The following is a 19371-nucleotide window of genomic DNA, read 5'->3' on the forward strand; positions in this document are numbered from 1 at the left end:
CACCGAGCGTTCTTCTTCAACAGTTGTCGCATCGGGGCGGTTACTTGGGCAAACCTGTCCACGAAACGACGGTACCAGGACGCGAGACCGAGAAAGCTCCGTAGGGTTTTGCCGTTCGTAGGTCGTGGGAACTCGGCGATAGCACGGACCTTCTCTGGGTCGGTCGATATCCCCTCGTTGTTGACGACGTGTCCGAGATATCTGAGCTCCTTTTTGCAGAAGTTACACTTCTCTGGGTTTAAACGTAGGCCAGCCTTTCTAAGGCGTTCGAAGACCACCCGGAGGATCTGCAGGTGCTCAGTAAACGTGGCGGACACCACAACGAGGTCGTCGAGGTAGGCGAACACCTTCGGCTCAAGCTCCGGACCGATGACCTTGTCCAGGAGGCGTTGAAAGGTCGCTCCGGCGGAATGGAGTCCGAAGGGCATTACCGTAAACTGGAATAGGCCTAACCCGGGTACGGTGAATGCGGTGATCGGCCGGCTTTCCTTCGCTAACGGCGCCTGCCAATAGCCTTGCTTCAAGTCCAGTGTACTGATGTATCTCGCCGGCCGTAATTTCTCCAGAATCGCGTTGATTCTGGGCAGCGGATACGCGTCGGGGACAGAGCATTCGTTGACTTTGCGCATATCGATGCAAAACCGAAACTTTCCGTTGCTCTTCCTCGTCAGCACGACTGGCGAACTCCAAGGGCTATCCGATGGTTCGATAACACCATTGCGGAGCATCGTCGCCACCTCTTCGTCGATGATAGCTTGCATCGCGGGATTTCTGGGGTAATACCGCTGCTTGACGGGGGCGGCGTTTTCTTTGAGCCGTATCGTGTGCTCAGCCAACGCCGTTTTCCCCGAAACGTCGTCAAACAGTGGAAGTTCGCGTTCCAGGAATTCCGCGAGGGACACTCAAGGGCAACGTAACTTTCCGCAGTGTGAGGGCAACGGTTTGTAGGTACTTATGCAAACCTATCCCTGTCTCTGAGCACGGACGGTATGGTTATCTTGAGTGTGGGGGGTTCTTCCCGGAACCTCAATTGAGTCAAGGGTGTCGCCACCTCTGGTGGATAGGTTCATCCGGGTGGGTCCCACTTCTATACCTGCCTCCTTTTGGGAAACCCTGATGGCCTGGCAGTGATGTTGGGTCTGACGGGCAAACGAAGTAGATCGGGTGCTGGGTCCGAGCCCGCCAGGGGTATCTGGGGATCTATCGCTCTGGATATCTCTGGTTCCCAGCAATGGGTCAGGCCTCGATCGGGCAGCGGTGTAAATGGGAGGTTGGGGTTCCCCCCGTCAGCGTGCTGATGGTCCCCTTCCTCCTGGCTATTGATGGCGGGTTCTGCCTGTCAGGGATGAGATAGGTCCCGAGTGTTGCTTGCACTAAATGCGTCGGGGCGCTCTACTATGGACCTCTAGGTTCCGACCTAGTGGAACCCAGGTGGAGTGACGCTTAAACAAGCAGCCGGAATCCCTGGTTAGGATTGAGGGGCAACCCTCTTTCCGAAGGGTCTGCTTCGGCAGCCGGCGAGCCTGATGACCTTAAGTCATCCGCCCATGATGTGCTAAAGGTTGATGCGTAAGCTTCGGCCTACATCATGGGGCCCGGGTATGTCCTGTAGGATAGGTACCGGGTAAGCAGTCAGGGGGCTTCGGCTCTCATGACAACAAATAATAATAATAATAATAATAATAATAATAATAATTCCGCGAGTCTCGTGTCTTCTTCGGAGGTCAAATTCTCGAGGGCGTTTACCGGATAGGACGGAGGAACGTCGTCGTGGCGGAGGTTCTGTACGGCGGTGTGTACACTGACAAGAGCGAGGTCAGTAATACACCGAATGCCAAGTACCACCTCCACGCTCAGGTTCGGGACATGTAGGGCATCCCACGAATAAGTCTGGCCCGCGATTTCACCGTCCACTCTGTATCGATCTGAGACACGGCGATTCGCTCCGTTGGCCATGCGTAAGTTGACGTCAGCCTGGTCGGGTTCGATGCCGCACGTCCGAAGGTGACGTACGGCGCGATCTCCAATCAGACTGACCGACGAGCCGGTATCGACGAGGGCGCTGAACGTCTCACCTGAGATGACCACGTCGACGAAGGGTCGGTCATCTCTGGGGGCGCGTTCGCGGCTGACGGTTCCCGTGAATTCCGTTATGAAGCCGAGCCAGCGATTCCACTCCTCGGAGGTCGTGCGACGTTTCGTTCTACGGGGCTCAGGCGACCTCCCGCAGACTGAACCCGATATCCGTTTCCCGAGCCGCAGTTGCAACGACGCGTCGAGATGCCTACTCTTTTGCAGTGGTAGCAACGCAGGACCTTGGGCTTCGAACACTCGCGAAACAGATGTCCGGTTTCGTCGCAGTTCCAGCACACGAATGGCCGAGAGCCTGCCGCTCGTTCGTTCGTCGTACCGGGCGATCTGGTTCTCGTAGAGTCCGGTGTCCGCCTTCGCCTGTAGTCGTCTCGTGGCGAAGGGTCACGGGAGTTGGACCGAGCAAACGTCGTTCTCTTGCGGCCGTCCTCCAAGGGTTTACCAGGTCGTGACCTGGCCGTCACCTCGGATCCCTCGGCATGGTCGTCCGACCAGCGATCAATTGCCGCGCTGCTGTAGACCCGGTCGACTTTCCGATCTCGAACGTAGGCGGTTTCCGGGATCAACGACAGCGAAGGTGGTGGTGGCGGACGGAAGGTCTGCCGGCTCCGAACGTATGCCTCGTAACCCTCAGCTCTCTCCAGCAACTCCTCCAGAGTACAAAAATCGGCACGACGTATGGTTAATTTGTACTCCGGGCGCATGTTGCGGTAAACGAGGTCAAGCTTCCCTTGTTCCGAGAACGTACCGCTCCTCCGAATCAGCGTTGAGAGCGCGACGACGTAGTCCCGAATGGATTCGCGCTCGCCTTGTGTCCGTCGCCTTACCTCGTCATCTAGGTCCTGATGGTACAACGGTGGAAGAAATTGATCCTCGAACTGGCGTTTAAAATCTCCGTACGAGCGCCAACTACCGCGACAATTACGGTGCCAAAGCAACGCCGGGCCGTGAAGAAGTTCCGGCAGCGCCTTCGTCACTTCATTGAGGTCGATCGAGTAGGCTTCCGCCAACTCCTTCAGACGTTCTAGAAACGAGACCGGGTCCTTCTTGCCGTCAAACCGCAGATTCCACTTGCGGACCCGATTGCACAACGACGGCGTATCGTCTCCCACTCTCGTCCCACCCCACGGGTTGGGGTTGTCTGGACGTGAGGTTGAGAAGGCGGGTCGTGGTTGTGACGTCACCAGGCCCTGGTTGGATCGCGGCCATTCGTTGGTCCGGTCGTCGAACTCGTGACGCGGGATGTGTGTTCGGGGCTCGTAGGTCCGGTCTTCGTAATCGTGACGCGTCGTCTGGGTTTGTGACGGTATGATAGGCTGTCGAGGAAGTGTCAGGTCGTGCGACGTCAGGTAAGTAGTTGGCCGTTCTCCGCGACTCTCAAACATCGTGCGGGATTCGCGTTCCGTCGGTAGACCGAAGGGCACGGGGTACGACAGAATGTCTTCCCCGGTCGAAGGGATGTAGGCCGGACGCTTTACCAACGCCGCGAGGGCTCGTCGAACGGATTCAGAATCAGCGTTCGGAGAGACTCCGAGCATTTCTCGCACGCTGGCCATCTCCTGGTACGCGGAAGGAGGTGCCAGCCACTGTTGGATTTGCGTATCGTAGACCGTCGAGGCTGTCATCGCCGTCGGGTTCATCGGCTGACCGATGCTTCCCAACGGGTTCTTCCAATAATCGCAAAAACGTTTGCGGAGCTCGGCGACGCTACCCTCAGTATCTAGCTGATATTTTGTCATCTCAGCAATCAGGAGCTGTTTGCTCAGAGTATGAATCCAGCCGACGCGTGAGTCGTCCAACGTGATTTCGGGATGTTCTCCATCGTCGAAGGTATTTGGGAGATCGTCGTCGTGGTCGTGGTCGTCGTTGACGTTTGAGTTCCCACCGTGGATACCGTCACGTGGCCAATCGGTAGCGTATCGGGTCGGGCAATGGTCGTCGGGGTACTCGAAGTCGTTGATTTTGTTTCTCCAGTCATTTCGTCTAAATTTCAAAGTCCAAAACCGTGTTTTCGAGTCCAAATGTTCGGGCGCCAGAGATGTGACGCAAAATTCTAGGGGGGAATAAACTAGTATTCACCAAAGTCAGGCTAGGCCTACCCTAGAACCGGCCACACTCAAATTTCTTTCCCGGAGTGCTCAGAAGGAGCCGAGAAAAATCCAGGGGTCGATACGAAGTTGTCACGGCTTTGACTGGTCAATTTATTTAAAATTTAATCGAAGGCTCAGAGCTCTAGAAGCGCTCAGGAAATCCTGCAGACGCCCAGTTGGAGCTATATCATCCCAGCCTTCGTAAAAGTGTTTTGGAGAATTTTGCCTAACTTTTAGAATGACTCTGTAGGGCCGACGAGTATTCAATCTGAAGCCAATGTGATTCAATTACTCGTAACGAACTTTAAAATAATTAGCTAAAGGCCTAGGTAAATAATATAAAATCGAATATAATGTAAGACCCAATCCCTACAGAGTCGTCGGGGCCTAATTAATATAATTGGACGGATAATTTAACGTGAGTGGTTTAAAATAAATTTAATACTGATTTTCGTAGGCTGATTATTCAACTCAGCCTGCTCCCAAGACTCGATTCTTTCACCCGCCAAAGACGGGGTTTAGAACTCAGACGACGAGTCTCGGGGTATTAAAACGTCGGATTAACTGGAATAACTTAAGTAATAATTTAATCGTGAAACGAACTGAATTAACGTAATTTAATAGCCAATTGGTTTAAAAGAGCCGAAAAATATCCACCGCTAGTCACTGGCAGGCAGGGACTGGCGGGTTTTGTACGAGTCGGCAAGAACTAAGTTAATAAAATTTAGAAAATTATAATCGAACGTAAACGGATAAAATAAATGGCAGACGAGTATGCGTATGTTAGAAAAAGAATATTTAAAAGAAAGTAGGAAAGTCTGAAAACGTAGCTAACCTGAATCGATATCGTATGGCGAAGTTAGTTTCGTTGTGCGAAGAGGCTTCTAGTTAACGAGTCGACGGTCGAACAGCGAATAATTCTTGTCCGGCTCAAATCCCGATTTCCTCGGCCGCGGCTCAAGCGCTGCGGTGGCGATTTCGGAAACTAGCCAACAGCTGATCGGGGATTCGCCTGTTGAGCCGGTCTAGTTGTCGTCTGTCGTCGGTCAACAAACACCATTTCGAGGTTAAGTGATGTTGTAATCGGCGTTAAATAGTCGTAAAATCGGTCGTTTTAACTTTATTATGTGAAACGGAGTGCTATTATGAATAAATATATCGTTGTGGGTGCGTTTGTGTACTTCACTGTTATTAAAAGTAGGCCTACGTTCTTTGGCCCATAGCCCAAGCTATGGCCAACACATAGGCCTAGGAGTAGGATGTTGTGAATAACAATCGGGTAAGTTATGGTGTTTGTTGACTATCAATACGTTTTTTTACCCCCCTTAAAATTTGGTACCTCACAGCGGTCCGAAAGGTAGGACTCAATCATTCGCAAGATGTAAGGAGGAACGCGGAATGTGTGCTTGAGCACCCGAGGCAGGTCACTCCACATGGCGGAGTTGAGCGCGTTCTTCACGTGAGTGACAAGGAGAACTAAGCGGCGTGACCAATGACCACCAATGACTGTGGTTCTCCGTCTCCGCACTGCCTCAACTACCTCTTGGATGGCGTCAATGGTCGAGTGACCAGAACGAAAACCATGCTGCTGCGGGACAAATCATCCGCAGAGACAATAGCCTCGGTCAGTATGACACGAATTAACTTCTTCATCACTTTGCCGATGGTGTAAAGCATACACAGTAGGTGGTAAGAAGAGGGGGTTCCCGGTGCACTCTTAGCCTTGGGGATCAGGACAAGGCGAGCCACTTTCCACGCCGTCGGGAAAACGGCGTCAGCCAAACAGGAGTTGAACATATCCAACAGTAGCTTTGGATTGTTCTCAACGACGAGCTTGAGGATTTCCGCAGGAATGCCATCAGGACCGTGTGCTCTTCGATTTATCAGGGATCGGACAGCGGAGGTAAGTTCCTCTTCCCGAAAGGCTGGGAACGTGCCAAGATTTATCTGGGTGTATTAAAATAGTGTAACCCCTTTAATACTAGGTGTACAATGCAGTTGTCTGCTTGCAATATTGAGCGGAGCCAGCATATTCAATATCAATGATTTTTTTGCATTTTAAATAGAATGCCTATTTGCAGAGGTATCCAAAGTCAATCATAAGTCAGGATTAAGTGAATGAATCGTCTACTTGCAGGAACCGTATTCTATGTTTCATCTGGTTCTCATAAATTAAATGTCTACTTGCAGTATCCAATGCCAATGATATATTTGGTTCGCATAAATGGAATGCCTATTTACAGATTCTAAAGTCAATAGTACGTATGGTTCACGTAGACGGATTGTTTACTTGTAGTATCCAAACCCAATGGTACATGTAAATGAATAGTCTACTTGCAGTATCCTCAATAAATCAATGGTCCATTTATTTTGTTCACATAAATAAAATGCCTAATTGCAGTATCCGAAGTCAATGGTAGGCTTAGGCCTACTTCTGCTTCACTTATATGGGATGTCTATGTGCAGTATTCAAAGTCAATGATACGTCGGGTTCAAGTCAACGAATTGTGTTATATTTGGTTCACATTAGTGGAATTCCTATTTGTAGACTGCAAATAGGAATTGAACATGTTCCAATCAGATAGATATTCAAAGTCTACATTAATTGCACGTCTTGCTCACATAAAATGCTGTAAGTTATTTACAGATTCCAAACGCAATATGGTGCATCAGCCTAATTCCGGCAACACTTATTATTGGTTTAAGTCCTGTGGTCCGAATATTACCATTTCAGATTTATACCTTCCCATATGGTTGGTTATATGACTGTGCCAAATTTCCTGCAGATCGCTTAAGCCTGTCAGGTGGAGCCTGACCTGTATTTGTAAAACAAAGGCAGTGAGTGTAGTATAAGAGCTTCGCTTCACTCCGCTCAATAATTTCGATACTGCAAATGAATCATGGTAGGCCTAAGCAGTACCTGTATTATTAAAAGGCAATAACGATTATTATTATATTATTATTACCCATTGTATGTAGAATTTGCTTTTCTTTATTTTTTTTTTTTCAATGTCTTCTTTCTTCATTATTAAAAAAAGAATCATTTATTTGTACAGAAGACTTATAATAGTAAGAGGAGGCAGAGGGAGGTTGCAAAAGGAAACAGGAAATGAATATCTGATTGCTGTCATTTACGGATGGAAGAACAGGCTCGTAGGGTTTTTGAAAGAAAAAAATTTTAGTTTGAATTGTTCCAAGGGTAAAAAAATAAAAAAAGGTTCAAGAACCTTAATGTAATGTCGTGTTTTCTCTAATCTTTGACTTATCCTAACCTGTACCTAAGTATTTATTGAACATTCATAAAACTCACCAATTCAATTACCTCAATAACTGTTTACCAGTATTATTGTTGTGAGGGATTAGGGTTAGCCTCACTTAGTATAGGCCTATAACTTAGGTCTAGTTTTATTTTAGCAGTTAAAAGTAAGAAATTGTCGTCAACCACTTTCAAAATTTCCCTATTGTGCAATAAAATTTATCAATACAACTATTTTATTGTCTAATTTACACCATTTAGTCTTAAACCTTACCTGTAAACCACGTGGTTGTGATTTTATTTCGTAAAACGATTTTGTATTTTTAGCTACAAGAACATTTTTTACAAAGTTTCTTGCAAATCAAGGGCGGTGTGATTTTTGTTGGTATAATTATGTTGTAGTGTTTTTTTAATGACCTCGTTTTATCTTCTCCTTCTCCAAGCAACATAAACTTAGGCCTAATTAGTTAACTATTCATTGTTGTTAAAAAGAACAGAACCATTTTACAATTAAATATAAACGGCATGGAGTTTAATCACTCAATATAGAACTGATTGTTAATCATTTCGTATTACATACAATATACTATAATATGCTCTTTAGTATTATCCAATTTTTTCTTTTGTACTGTATTTATCATGTGGTAGATTTGTTGACTAATGTTGAGGCTCTTGTTTACTTTTTAGTGTTTACTCGCAAATAATGACATGGCGACCAATTAACCCATAAGGCCCATGTTAAATTTCCAAAAGTTTGCATTCATGTAGGGAAAAGTCCTATGGTCCGATTTGTACCGTTTCAGATTTATACCTTCCCATGGTTGGTTACTATGACTGTGTTAAATTTCATGCAGATCGCTTCAGCCGTTCAGGAGGAGTATTTGTAATAAAAAAGCAGGAGTGTAGTATAAGAGCTTCGCTCGCTCCGCTCAATAAATTATCTTTTATGTTAAAGCTTGAGATTCTTTTAGAGGTTAGGATAAGTCAAAGATTAGAGAAAACACGACATTACATTAAGGTTCTTGAACCTTTTTTTATTTTTTTACCCTTGGAACAATTCAAACTAAAATTTTTTTCTTTCAAAAACCCTACGAGCCTGTTCTTCCATCCGTAAATGACAGCAATCAGATATTCATTTCCTGTTTCCTTTTGCAACCTCCCTCTGCCTCCTCTTACTATTCTAATGTGATTTGTCCACTTTCCCAATTGAAAAGTCTGAACCTAGTAAAAATATGCATTTCAAAATAGTTATAAGCTCTTACCTAGTGTATTCAACTTTTTAAATAATGGAAAGCGATTACACGAATATACATATACAGTACATACATATATGAATTATATTACGGTAAAATAATTGTAATTCTGGATTATGTAACTGGAACTCCTAAAAATTGTTAGTAAATCAATATTACTTGATAATTTTATCAAACTCCTAGAGAGGCTTCTGCTAAAAAGAATCTAATGTAAATTTAACACATGGGGGGGGGGGCGGTTGAAAGTAAAGATGCTCTTATAATCAAAGGTGTTTTTATCAAGTTTACTATATTGAGTTTCAACAACATTATTACCAAGTTAACTACAAAAATAAGCTATTAAATGATTACTTATAATCTAGAACTACTTACCAACCAAGCTTTTGAAACAATAATTGTGTACCGCAATTAGTCTACAACGAGCCGTTACCAAAAGGTTAATCTACATTTTTTTACCAATCAAACTATTTCAAGGAAAACACTTTTGTTTTAAATACTGACAAAAGTTATCTTGAACGCCCTTTTACTCACTGATTTTATAACAAATTACAATATTCGATGTGTATAACCCCTTAGATAACATGCATGAATGAATGAATCAATTATATCTTTATTCCAACAAATTATTTAGAAATTGTACACAAATAATAAAAAAAACATAAGTGAATTTAATAGAATAAATTAAATTAACGTTTTCATTACATCTATGTTTAACAAAGCGTAGGCCTACATATTTTTTTTTGGAACAAACCGCCATTGACAGCGATCCTGTGCGTCGACTTTAGTTGCGTCCAAACATAACATTATTTTATCAAATACAAAAACTAAATATATAAGATTCACTAAATAATATAAGACTTATATCAACAAAATTTGAATAGAGTATATTTTCCTTCCACCATGGGGTGAAATATATACTGAATATAATGTATAATTAGTGCTCATCTTTTCAATATTCAAAGCTCCAAGTTTAACACGTTTTCAATGTTGTAATAGATTTACCAAATCTCACAGCTAAAATTGCATGTGTAATCCAGAGGATCAGACATCTTTGTAATAGGACAGGTTTGTAATATGACAGGGAGGTGAGATTGTAAGGTGGAAGGTGTCAGGGAGTGGATGAATGATACAGCTTTCTCATTATCATATTATCTAGGATTACCCGACGTACACACAAAACAGGGATTGCATGACACGTTACCTTAGATAAATTAGGGACTCAATCCTGCTGTTTACAAGGTTTATTGATAGTCTGATATGCGTATTTCAAAATATAGGTTTACAAACATTTTTTGTAGGTTTTAGTGAAAACTAAGATGAAAAAATAATTTTTTATTACAATAATGTATCCTTATTATGTACAGTATAAAGGATAAGATACCTCACAGCAGAAAACCTGCAGAGCGAGTTTCCATTTGCCTGGTAGGATTTCCACTGAAATAAACTTGCCAGGTAGGGGTGAGTTGCCGGCAGAAGTAATGTCCTTGTTTACATGTCATCCTAAGCTAACCTAACCAAACCCAACCTAACCTAACCAACTCAATCATACAGTCAAAGAGGGTACAGCTAATGAACGTATTGGGTGGCTCCCTGGAGTAGTGGGCGCAATTCAGGAATACCCGACTGCCTGACTTAGGTCAGTGGGCGCAATTAATGGCCGCCATTCAAATCCTAGCACACACACTCAAATTTACTTTTCCTCAAAAGTGTCTCGTGTTTTCAATTACAAAATTGTATTGAAACTTAAATACTATAATAGGTAACGCCAAGATTATCTCGCTCGAGGAAGCCGAAGCCCCCTTATCCTCATGTTTTACCCACGTTTTGTAATCACTCATTTCCAAGTTTGGGAGGTGTTTGGTATTTACCTGGTGTTAGCAGAGGCGGTGTCAAGCATTGTCATATTGATCAGACTGTACTCGAGGAGTCTATTGTACTGTGCATCGACTGTATCAGCCCTGCCTACGTAGCTGATTGTATCGTTCATCCCTTACCTCTTCTATCTTCTCCTACCACCTCCCTTACTGTCTAAACTCAACCCTCTGATGCTCTCCCAAACAGCATTACTGATTAGGTTTTGTAAAATGCCATGCATTTCCTTTACAATAGACAATTTGTTAATTTATATGTATTTTGGTTTAGTGAATTTCTCATAGGGAATAAGTGAATACCGTAGGACTCATGGTAAGACCAAGACCCGGGCCGATTTACTTTTTCGTTTTGAGGTCCCAAGAGGCCAAAAACACCCTCCGTTTAGATTCATCATATATATTTAATGTGTGTGTGTGTCCGTCCGTTAGCGCGATAAATTGAGCAAAACGATCCGATTTTGATGAAATTTGGTAATAACGTGTAAACCTACGTTTATTCGAATCAGCATGATCGGACTATGGGAACGGGGTTTTATCGGGGGTTTTATGGGATAAAAATTGGTTTTTCCTATTTTTGGCCCCAAAATATCAATTTCATATTTTCTTTCCAGACCATTTTCTAGGGATTAAACAAATAAATAATTGTATATATTAAAGTGTTGTTGTATGCCTAATGGTTACGGATATATAAAAAAAAACTTTAAATCTAAAATTTCCATGTTATTTTTATGGAGAATAATTATAAGTACTGATGTAGTTAGCTTTTTTATGAATATATTTTAATACAAATTTTCAATTTTTTTTATTTAATACTGAGCTATCAACATTTCTGTAGCAGCAAACCTAAGTACTCATTAAATGTTATTTAAATAGGAAATAAATCTGACAATTTAAAGGGATTATTTTAGTAGAAATCCAGTCAGGCAAATGGATTTTGCTTAGTCTGCAGGTTTGCTAGCGGGGGTATTTTGCTTATATATTTTGAAGACTAGAGATTAAGATGAATGAAATTAATGTAATTAAATAATCAAAAACATGTTGTTAGAAAAATACCCCAAGTAAAAAATGGGTTATCATGTGTTAAAAATAGAATCGTATTCTATATCTATATATATCTTATAAGTTTAGGAAGTATGCCACAATGTTGATTTTGTGACGATAAGTGAAAATGTTAGGTAATCCAAGGATACAACTTGTTTATACATTTTGACTATAAATTTCATCCAAAGACCTCAAAACATGGATAATTGTTTTGGAACTGTATGAAGAATTGCAGCAAAAAACAATGTATTATATTATACAAATAATTAACGGTTAATGACACAGCTAAATGCTGGACTGAAACATACATTTTTTAGTTTAATTTCCGCAACATTGGCTAATGCTAATACTAATGAGCTTCATCATGAAACCTTCAAGCCTACAAACCTACAATTTGCTATCTCTTTCTTAATAATGCATATCTAATTGTCTCTTCTCTCTAAGCCATAGCCTTTGATGTCAACTGGTTATTGTGTGCAGCAGTAGTAGTTACTCAGTAATTTTATTGTGCTTTATGCAGTCGAGCAAAAGATAACTGAGCCAGTTTGTGGTTTTGTTTTTATCTGAAATGGTTTTTATTGCTTTATCAGATATAATGTTTAGCTTTTTCATTTATATTGTCGCTGGTGGGTTCTGCTAGAATACTATATGTATTAGTATTTTCTAAATGCATCCTATCCGTATCCAGTCTACTACTCCAGTCTAATGCGAGTTTTTCTCTCTGTTGTTGGCTGGGCAGCCAGGGAGGCAGATGAACTTGCAGGGAATTCTCCCACATTCCAAACCCCAACTTCCTCCAAGCCTCCAAGTACGTGTAATTTACTTTTCTCTCATAGTCCATTAAATTAAAGAGAATGTCTATTAATATTTGAAGGAATATTCCTAAAACATCCATGGATCAGTGTTTAAAGTCACACCTTTCAAAGAGAATGGATTTCATTTTGATTAAATTTTCAACTTGTCACATTCTATTTTGGTTCTTAAGAATTGATTAAGTTTACTCCTGAAATTACCCTTTTCACATTTTTTGTAAACTATTAATCGGTTTTCATTGATTAGGGCCTATCCACATTTTAACTAGGGATTTTGGACTAATTTCTATAGAATGAAAATGAACACATAGTATCAATTGAGAATGGAAAATTAGGCGAATCTTAATTTTTAACTTCAACAATAAATACTAAATATACCAATCCAGGCGAATACAACCAGCTATGATTTTATTTAGAGAAAATATAAAACAAATAATTGCAGAGCATATTTTAAGGGATTTACACTGGGCGATAGTGGTGCCAGGGGGTCGAAGGGTATGGAATCCCCCAGAAAATGTTTTCATAGACTAGAGTGAAAATAACACATTTCTACGTATCTTTCAATTAATTTTTCAATTATATTTGAATGTAAATAGTCCATTTAATCTCACTTTATTACGTAATACTCAAAAATATGTACACAATGTTAATTTTTAAATACTTTAAAAACTCCAAAACATTTTAAATGTGAATCGTAACAAAAATATGTCGGCACCACCCATAGATACTGGGCGACAAAATCTCAGCACAAATGTGTCACACACACATAATATGTCGCCCAGTTAAAATGTGTTATTTTATGCCCTGGATAATTGTGCTCGTTTGTGTCCATGATAATTCGTCAATGGACATTACTTCGATCTCTACTCTGACAGAAACTTTCTTTGCCTACTAACCTTGATTATCACGACCAAAACTTCCCAAGTCCTATAGAATGGATTTTCAAAGCAATATTATTGGGAACACTCACATTAGGAATTATATTGTTGAGCGTGATGACGGGTAGGTGGTGTGATGCTTTGTTACTCAAGCCTACCGATTATTTAGACACAGATAATTTATTAAAATCCTACCTAATGATGAGTAGCAGCTAGACCCCCTTTTGGACCTCTGTAATTAGTATATACATCTTATAACCCTTTTATAAAAATCACCTTCAAAATATCACCTCTGAATTTATAGCATTTGGATTACAGGAGAATATTGTTGCCTCTCCATGTTTCCTTTACTGGCAATTTTTCACATTCCATAACCCTTTTTCCCATTTATGATTTACACACTAAATAGAAATTTCGCTATTAGTATTTCTTCCTGTAAGTTCATAATATCCTACCCCTTAACACACTAGAAAGCTGTTTAAGGAACTATTTTTGTGAGCCCTTTATTGATAGAACAGAGATCACCATTCTACGATTTACATACCAGTAGGATACTTTTCATTCTATTTCTCTTCGGATAATCAACTTTATAACAACACCAACTGTGGAATATGAGCGCACTAAAAATAAGTTGCAATGAAGTTACTACAATTTAGTCAAATAGAATATTTTATTTTTTAATTACCAGATATTTTACCAGATCATTTATTTTTTTTAAAATAGTTCTTAATGTAGTGATCTTTAGAAACAACTAACAGATTTATAAAAATGAATACATTTTAAATTTAATAATTGTGATTTTACAAATAGAAAGTTTTCAATTAATTACCCGCCATTGTAGTACCCCATTATACATTAGTTTAATCTCTGCTTCAGTAGATAGCTCTAAGGTAGGTCGTCTATTTGGGTACCCCTGACATGGTGTCGATGATATGCCTGCTCCATGTGCTCCGATAGTTGAACAATGAGTTTGAAAATTGTTTTGATACAAACGTATTATTAAAGATTTAAAGTGGTGTGCACCTGGTCCATCCCCGCCTCTTCCTCCCTAAATCGGATGTTAATCTGGAAATCTTTTTTGGAAGTTGACTGCCCAAAACGTGACCAGCAGCACGGATTTTCAACATCGAATTTCAGAGTTGAAGTCGATCGGGCCCAAAATTGGGTCGTGTAGTCTCTGTTTACATACATTTTGATTAATGTTGATCCTGGATCCACCTCTAAACAGATGGAATCCATACTCCAGGATTCAAAGTGAATCAGGCGAGACATGTTTAGGAGAAACTCAAATGGAATGTTTTATTTCTAATGTGTTTAGGAGTCACTTCTATGGATTGGATTGTTTGATGTCTGTTTCAGAGTGTGACCGCACATTTCTAAGCAGACCCGGAGGATCTCAGAACGGCACGTTCACCGCTCCTGCTCTTACCAACCCCACTGGCCACTCGCGACAGTGCGTCTATACCTTCGTAGCGGCTCCCTACCAGAGAGTCGAGATAGTCTTCACCTCCTTCAACCTACGGGGTACTCCACCCGAGTAAGTGAACCTTCCAACCGTCAAACACTCAGTCTCTCAGAGCACACATGTCAGGCAAACATAAAAAACTTTCTAAAGGTGTAAATAACTCCGACACAAACAAATACAGCTACATTCTCTTCTGTCCTTCTGTTGCTGTTTGTAGTCTGTGTTTTTCTTTGTCTCCTTGACTGTTTCCTGTTGTTTTTGCTTACGTGTGTGCATCGATTACCACTCATTGTCAATTGTGTTTGACAGTAATTTTTTTATTGAAGATTTTATATGTGATTCAATTTACGTGTTGCAATGACAAAATATTTTACAATGAGTTTTCAAAAAAATCTTAAATGCTTAAACCAATTACATAGTACCGTTTAAAGATACAAACAAACATATTCCGCAACCTAAGTGTTTTAAATATGTAAAATATCCTGAAATGTCAACTAAAACCTGTTAGAATCAGTCTTTAAATTTTAAAGTTAAATTTACCCTAATTACACTTTTAACTGCTAACTTTTGATAATCTTAAAATATGTAAGTTAAATTTAAATTTAATTTCAAAATAAAGTGTAAACTAAGATCCCAATTTTTAGACTGAAATAAAAATAAAATCTAATTTACTGTGTTAAAACTAAGTATGTGTGTTTAAATTCTGATGGTTTGTGTATTTCTATAGTGGCTGGGCTATTGGGAATTTGCCCGCGTGAGTATAAGCATTGTGTGCCTTGTGCATTGAGTACAGTAACGCTCTGTTTGTGCATTTCATTGCAGGCTTGATATCATGTCCTCGTCACCGAGAGTAAATCTTTCTAAATCTCACAACCCAGATTGAGTGTTAAGTGTGAAAATCTTTGTGTTTAGAAAACTCCCGAGTCAAAACCCCCTAAACTTGCATGCGTAATTCAAACTTCTAAACACTAACTTTAAACACCAAAACCTGTTCACCAAATCATCCCCGACAAATTAAAACCCGTAACTCACCCCTGTGGGTTGAAGCTATCTGTCGTGACACACTAACGAAATGAAGTCCTGAATATTACAAGGAAGTTGTTTATGCATGCATTGCTTGAAAACATGACATTCATACATTCGCATCATCTAGAATAGATTTTTACAATTTTACTTTTTGTACTTTCTATTTCCATTGGTTTTGTATTTATTTGGTCACTTATTTGAAGACTCGTATTCAACACTCAATAGTACATTCTAATTCATTTTTACACGTTTTCCCTCTGAAGTGAATGACAATAAAACTTATCTTGAATCGATTTTAGCTACCTAGTTTTAAGCTAAGAAACATTTTCACTTTAAACTAATTTTGGCTGTAGCTGAACTTTAAAACAAAAGATTTTACAATGAACAAAACTAGTAATAACAGTAAGTCCCTTTAAATTAGTTAGTCCATAGTAAAACTTAAACATTACACTAAATGTTATCATTCAACCTATCATTCGAGGAACTGTTAATAGTTCATATTATGTGCAGAATTACTTTGGCGATCTTAGATTAGTTCATGTTGCTTCTGAAATTGTACATATATAGGCACATCATACCATCTGTTTGGAATGTTAGAAATAATGATGCTTTACAAACTTAAATACTTTGCCAACACTTGTAGCGAAGTGGAACTGGTGAGTATTTGCTGTTTGTGTGATAAACATTTGTATATGTAAAATGATAAACATAAGTATTGCAAAAAATCGTTTCCTTTAGTAAGAGAAAATTTAAAAGTTGCCGATATAAATGAGTTTGTGTATTATCTCTCCCGTTAATCCCAAAAGTATCATTATAACTTTCTAAGAAGCTATATAGTTAAACTTAAAGTTTACATAACGTTTGTTATAATAAAATATCACCAAGACTCGGCACTACAAAATGATCACAAGAAAAATAACGAAGAACCCCCCTTTTATAAAGAACGAAGAAACCCCCTTTTATAAAGAACGAAGAAACCCCCTTTTATAAAGAACGAAGAAACCCCCTTTTATAAAGAACGAAGAAACCCCCTTTTATAAAGAACTATAAAAAATAAGATTCAGAATCATAAACAGCAAGACTATAGAGTCTGGGAACCTCAATCAATAGGAGTACCCTCAATTTAGTATGAAAAATCATTGGCTATATAAACACTAGTGCTTATATAGTCAATGGTAAAATGAAATTCATGTTGGCAGCACACAAAACTATTGTTGGGCCCAAATTTGAATTCCTGCACTTACAACTTAAAATTAGGCTATTTTACATGCATAACTATGTCAATAAAGTTTTAACTGCATTGTATTTACGCAACACATATCCATATATATATACATTGTATTTACACACATTCTCCTCCAAAGAATGATGAGTTTAAAACACACACAGTATTGGGTCCTATCTTGGTAATATCATTGAGTATATAGTCAATCTTCTGTTGGTTGTCAAATGATAAACAGGTTTGGGTACTTCAGTATTAAACGGAGGCCACATTTTGTCAGCGCGCTGCGACGGTTATGTTAGGTTGGGTTATCGTAAATATTATGTGTGTAGGACTTTCCTCGCTTCGTTATGAATCGAACGATACTTTCTATTATGATAACCCAACCTAACATAACCGCCGCAGCGCGCTGACAAAATGTGGCCTCCGTTTAATACTGAAGTACCCAGGTTTGTTCCAGTTCTGTTGTCTCGTTTCCCTTGGTAGACATCTCTTTGACAGTTTACTGGTAGTTTTAAGAAAACTATTTTAAATTTTTTTTCGTTCAAATCGAAATACTTTTTTAAATGGTTTATTTATTTAAGATTATTCTATTGAACTGTTAATAATACCGTGTATACATTTAGTCTATATCAGTAAAAGAATTAAAGAAAAATACCAGAATATACACACTTTGCATCTTTGTAAATAAAAACAAAAAAAAAACATTGACTACATTTTCATACAGTATCAGTATTGGACATGATGGTTCATCTGATTTTATAATGTATATAGGACTATTGTTTAAGACCACGTATCGTAGAGGCATAAATTGGTATTAAGACTGGTACAAGTACGTCTATATTGGAAGAATTGGGAGCAAGCTGGTCTAGTGCTAGAGCACGGAACCTTGTTTCCTGAGGTCATGGGGTCAAATCCCGCCTACCACGAATTTATACAAGTCAAATCTACTATACATCATGTTTTGGATCCAGTATTCTTAAACTTTGAGTAGGCCTAGTTATCTTTTAGTAAAATAATTATATATTAAATTACTGTAGGTCAGTTAGGTCGGCACAAATTGCTGCAAATTTACAAATTGTGGAAAATGTTCTAGTCTTAGAAATAGAAATAAGTAGTTCAATATCCTGAATAGCATTTTTCACTAATAATTATAGTATTTTAGTTGATTTTCCTAGTGCGCTATGGCTGTTTTATCTGTACAAACATTACTGTATTTAGTTTTTAGCTATTAGATTTATAGTTCGATGTGTTTAAATTGACTTGAACTTATACATTGTGTTTCCTTAACTCTCTACCAACCTCTTAAGGTATCATTTCTGGGTTCTTAACAAAATGTAAATATCTCATTTAAATCGTCTGCAAAATGGTTACTGATAGAGAACGCTTCTACACATTTTGTGTTTTTCATAAATTACCTTTTCTCAACAAACATATTTCTTAGAACTTTGAAATGTTATGTGAATTGTGAATATCAATATTAGTGTCGCTAACTTATAAAAAAATATACAAATTTTACAATGTAAATATTCAAAATTGGACCAAATATAATTTTTTGAACAAGAATAACTTTTAAAACGTGAATTATATGAAAAATACACAACAATACTATTTTTGGGGGGATTTTCAAGACAAATATATTGACACTTCAACATTAAAAATCCAATGATACATAGCCTAACCGGGAAATTATGATGGACAAGTTAAAAACACAATCTAGCCTTATTCGCAATCTAGTTTTTAGTTTTTGAATTTTTTACTTGTCGCCTATTTCACCAGCCGAGCTACATTGAGAAACTTGGTTAATGCTAACTGCTTATCATTTACTGAGTTTGTATAAGAACCGACATTCAGAATTTTACTGAAACAAAGGTTTCTAAAAAAATGTACTTCCTTTGACATAGATCTTAAACATTTTGACCAATGATTGATCGCTTTGCCAACTATAGCCTGTTTGCCTAGGTGTATCCACGAGTACTTGGACGTGTATTCGGAAGTGCAGCAGCCTGAGGCGGCTGAACTGATCAACTCACCTTTTGGCGGGAGATATTGTGGTCCAATCCCGCCACGGCGCCGCATCTCACTGTATCGCACCATCGCCCTAGCGTTCTACACAGACAAGAACTCCACGCACTCAGGCCTCTTCTCTGGACGATACACGTTCCTCAACGACTGTGAGTCTGCTAAAATAAATACAATTGGATATAAAACGGTTTTTATAGTAGTTTACGCAATGATCGCGTAAAGGTCGATTCACACAGGGGCTCTATTTTTGAAATGATTGACTGTTGAGTTGAGTGTTGAGTCACTCACTTTCCAATCGTTTCGTATTTTTCAAACGATTGCCAGTTGACTTATACAATCAA

General features: G+C 39.7%; 1 protein-coding gene across 3 annotated transcripts in view; it reads left to right on the plus strand.

Annotated features, from left to right (window-relative positions):
- The window catches only part of LOC128988587 (dorsal-ventral patterning tolloid-like protein 1), a 143806-nt gene that overhangs the window by 98279 nt on the left and 26156 nt on the right, over positions 1 to 19371 (plus strand). For 2 of the 3 annotated variants that reach the window (XM_054409995.1, XM_054409996.1), the window contains 3 exons: positions 14652 to 14829; positions 15485 to 15511; positions 18968 to 19179. In XM_054409995.1, the coding sequence (XP_054265970.1) occupies positions 14652 to 14829; positions 15485 to 15511; positions 18968 to 19179 (417 nt within the window). Of the gene's footprint in view, positions 1 to 12341; positions 12411 to 14651; positions 14830 to 15484; positions 15512 to 18967; positions 19180 to 19371 lie in introns of all 3 variants that reach the window. The other variant, XM_054409994.1, reaches the window with a different exon arrangement.

The sequence above is a fragment of the Macrosteles quadrilineatus genome, unplaced genomic scaffold, assembly GCF_028750875.1.
Source record: "Macrosteles quadrilineatus isolate MER2022 unplaced genomic scaffold, UCM_ALF_1.0 Scaffold_3__2_contigs__length_128488019, whole genome shotgun sequence".
Classification (NCBI taxonomy): Eukaryota; Metazoa; Arthropoda; class Insecta; order Hemiptera; family Cicadellidae; genus Macrosteles; species Macrosteles quadrilineatus.